General features: G+C 50.1%; 1 protein-coding gene across 1 annotated transcript in view; it reads left to right on the top strand.

The window, feature by feature from the left end:
- Window positions 1-1,634, top strand: part of VOLCADRAFT_97226 (uncharacterized protein) — a gene marked incomplete at both ends in the record, with an annotated part of 30,458 nt that extends 28,824 nt beyond the window's left edge. The window contains 3 exons of the mRNA XM_002956249.1: window positions 458-506; window positions 887-1,020; window positions 1,438-1,634. Coding sequence (XP_002956295.1) covers window positions 458-506; window positions 887-1,020; window positions 1,438-1,634 — 380 coding nt within the window. The remainder of the gene's footprint in view (window positions 1-457; window positions 507-886; window positions 1,021-1,437) is intronic.
- Window positions 1,635-3,494: the final 1,860 nt, after the last annotated feature.

Genomic DNA, 3,494 nt, shown 5'->3' with positions numbered 1-3,494 from the left:
GACGCCGGCAGTTAAACCCTAACTAAGATTGATGTGCCTGCTGTGTTTGACAACTTCCCTTCTATGCAGAAAAGTGCAACATTTCTCTAAGACCTTGACATGGGCGCTTCTCTGTGTGTGTGTGTGTGTGTGTGTGTGTGTGTGTGTGTGTGGAGGGGGGCAGTTTTTCTAAAACCCTCCCACATTCCCGTTCCACATCATTCCCACAATCCGACGCCTTTCAAATATGAAACCCTTGTTACACACGCACCATTCGTACACACGTTACATTTATGTGTGTGTGTGTTTCGCCGTCTCCCCTCGCCCGCGCCATCTAACCCCCCACCCATCCCGCATGACTTAAACATTGAAGACATATCACCCGGCCGGCTGAGGAGACTGGTCATTCCGTTGCGGGATGCGGCCAACCGACCGGTGGGTCCATCGTCATTGGCGGCTCCCGTGCCGCTGCTTACAGACGAGAACGCGTACGGCAATTTTTTCGAGTTCCCGGCCATCAACCCACGGTGAGGTCTTGAAAGGGTGAGGTAGCGGATTTGCACAACGTCATTTCTGTACGATAGTTGTACACCTGTACGGCGGGTCCCTGTACAGGTGTCGTACTGATTCTGGTGTCTGGGGGGTTGCAGGAAAACAGATGGAAGGAGTAGAAGGCGGAAGGACGGGGAGATGGACCTGTCTGCCCGTAACTTTATGTGAACGGTTTTATGTGACAGCTTAAAAACTAACGTGATAAGGCGCATTACATGTGACGGCGTTATATTTTTGGTGTATTATTGTGTAGGCTGTGGAGTCCCCCTTGGTGTTCATCAAGTCATGAGTCTGTCGCCCTTCATTCATTCATTCATTCATTCCTCTTGCTGCCTTTTTGCCTTTGACTCTGCAGATTCCGGGGGAAGCCGTACAGGTACATGTACGGCACCGCTGCCATACGACCGACCAATATGGGCAACGCGCTGGCTCGTCACGACCTGGAAAAAGGGAGCAGTATTGTGTGTTCCATACCGGGAAGCATGCCAGGTGGGTTTTAGGGTTTTAGGGTTTTACTTGGGTTAAAATCCTGGCCCTGCTCTTTCCTGCCCTCCTAGAACGCGCGTTCTTTCCCTTCCCTTTCCTGCCAGCCCCAGCCCCAGCTCCACTTGGGAGCCGGCAGTTGGTCCTTCCCTTCGTGCATGTGATTCCCGTGTGAAGTCCGGGGGCCTGCTGACCGCGTACGAACGCGTTCTGGTTATCATAATCATAAGCGGTGCATCAGCATCAGGGAATATGTTGCTTCTTACCTCGTACCGCCGCATCCATTCGCATCCATGTTGTTTTTCCAACCACTGTATGTACCCTTCGTTTACCTGTTCACCTCCTGTTTTTCTGACGAACTTTTGTTTTTCCGGCAACGGCGGGAGATATTAGCTGCCACTCGACGAAACCCCCCACTTGCAGGGCAGCCCATTTTTGTGCCGCGACCCGACGGGTCAACCGAGGATGACGGAGTGCTGCTGGCCCCGAAGATCATGCCGGGCGGGAGAAGCGTATTGTGTGTGTATGACGCAGCGGATATGAGCGGGCTGGCGAACGTGGACTTGCCGTTTAAGGTGCCGTACCGATTTCACGGCGCTTACGTGGCAGCGAAGGACTAAGCGTGCGTTTGGGGTCCTGGGTCCGCTTTGCGCCGATCGACACAATGTGAACCGGAACTTGTGAGGAACAAGGTGACTTGTTGTTAAATAAGTGGGAGAATTATATTACGTGCATTTCACGATCTCACAATTTAACGATATATATATAACAAAGAGGGGGGTTTTACCGTTTTCTGTTTTCCGGCTGATCCTGTATTTTCAGGGTTTCTTGTGCTGCCAAACCAATTTAAGAAAATCTCTTGATTGTGAACACGGCAGGTTGTGCATATGCATGAAAGCGGTGTAGGAAAAATAGTTTGCTGTCTGTGTATTTGTCTTGTTGCTAATGTGTGGGCTTTTGCGCTAAGTCCAAATAAAAGATAGGCTATTTATTTATGTTGAGATTGTTTGTCAAACCTTAGTCTGCGGCTGTGCTGCTTGTTGGAGTCTGACAGTCTGCTGGTGTCCTGCGGTTTCATCATCAAGTCGCCGCTGTCACCCGCCAAGGATGGCCACACGGCCGTTTGCGTCTTTGTCGACATTTGTTGACAAAATTCGTCATGTTCGTCGTGCCGACGCACGACCAAATCACTATGATCCTTCAGGTCGCATAAATCTTGCGTGATGAAATATCTCACCTGCGAACATGGCTCTGTATCGACTGACTTCCTACCGTCAGATCGTGACCCGCGGTTCACTGTGTAAGCAATGTGCAACACAGCCCAGCAACTGCACTTCAAAAAACAGCAGCTCTCCACGTCGTTCCACCCTCACCACTTTAGGAAAAAAGTATTAACAGTAAAAGAGAAGGAGCAAGATTTGGAGGTAACATAGACGAAGTTGGTAGCAATAGGTTAGAGTTGTTGGGCTACTATAGTTGCTACCATGGTTGCTACCTGGGTAAGTGGAAGTGTTTTTTATAAAAGGGTAGCTGGTTCTTATAAAAACGGATGGACTAACTGAGCGAACAGTGAATCACGTCCTGCAAGAGATTCTACGCAATTATGTAGGGGGCCGGAACTCACCGACTTGCTGGGGGCCGAACACTGGGGCCGAACACCTACACACACACACACAGCGGATGGCGGAATTCTCGCCATCAAATCACAACAGCAAATGTGAAGCCACGGGCTACATGCCCTTCTACCTTGTGTATGGCTGCCGTCCACGAATGCCGGACGACTACGGCCTTCCACTCAAAATGAAACAACACTGTAGCAGGCTACATTTCCCTTAGAATATTTTAACGATTACTTTTAACAATAACTGTTAATTTGTTAAACGATCTGACTCAAGTTTCGTACATGTTCCGAGTTTCGTCACATGTCGCGAACTGGGCAGTTGTTCGTAAGCGAATCTAACGGGCTGGGGCCCCGGGCCCCACCAACATTATCCTAGTACGGCAAGGTCCGTAGTAGAGATTATCCGGCAGGTAGGCCGAGATATAAGCTACCCGGGCGGGGTGTTCTGGCCAGACACTGACGTATCACATTACTAGGTGTTCGGAGTTCAAGACTCCGCTGCCGCCGTCTCTAACTGTTACGTACACATCTTATGTACGCTAGTGCTTGCCGCTTGGTTGGACTTCTTCCTACAACGACGAGGACCAATAACTCCACGCTTCCGCTCTGTCAGTCCTCCCGTCAGGTGAGCGACTGCTACATTGGTATCGAGGGTCAAGTTCGATCCTCCTTGACGCGATGCGCTACAATAAGGCCGCGCTAAAGCGTTTGACTAAATTCCTTAAGCTTCAAAAATTGTATGAAAGGTACCGCGAAGCATCCCTTCAGGAACAGGACCCTACTGCGCCCGAGGCTACTGAGTCCGACGACGAAGACGAACGCCCTTTGGCTATTCCCAATAAGGAACATCATATTAATA

The sequence above is a fragment of the Volvox carteri genome, assembly GCF_000143455.1.
Source record: "Volvox carteri f. nagariensis unplaced genomic scaffold VOLCAscaffold_59, whole genome shotgun sequence".
Taxonomy (NCBI): Eukaryota; Viridiplantae; Chlorophyta; class Chlorophyceae; order Chlamydomonadales; family Volvocaceae; genus Volvox; species Volvox carteri.
This window is presented reverse-complemented; position numbering and strand designations above follow the sequence as displayed.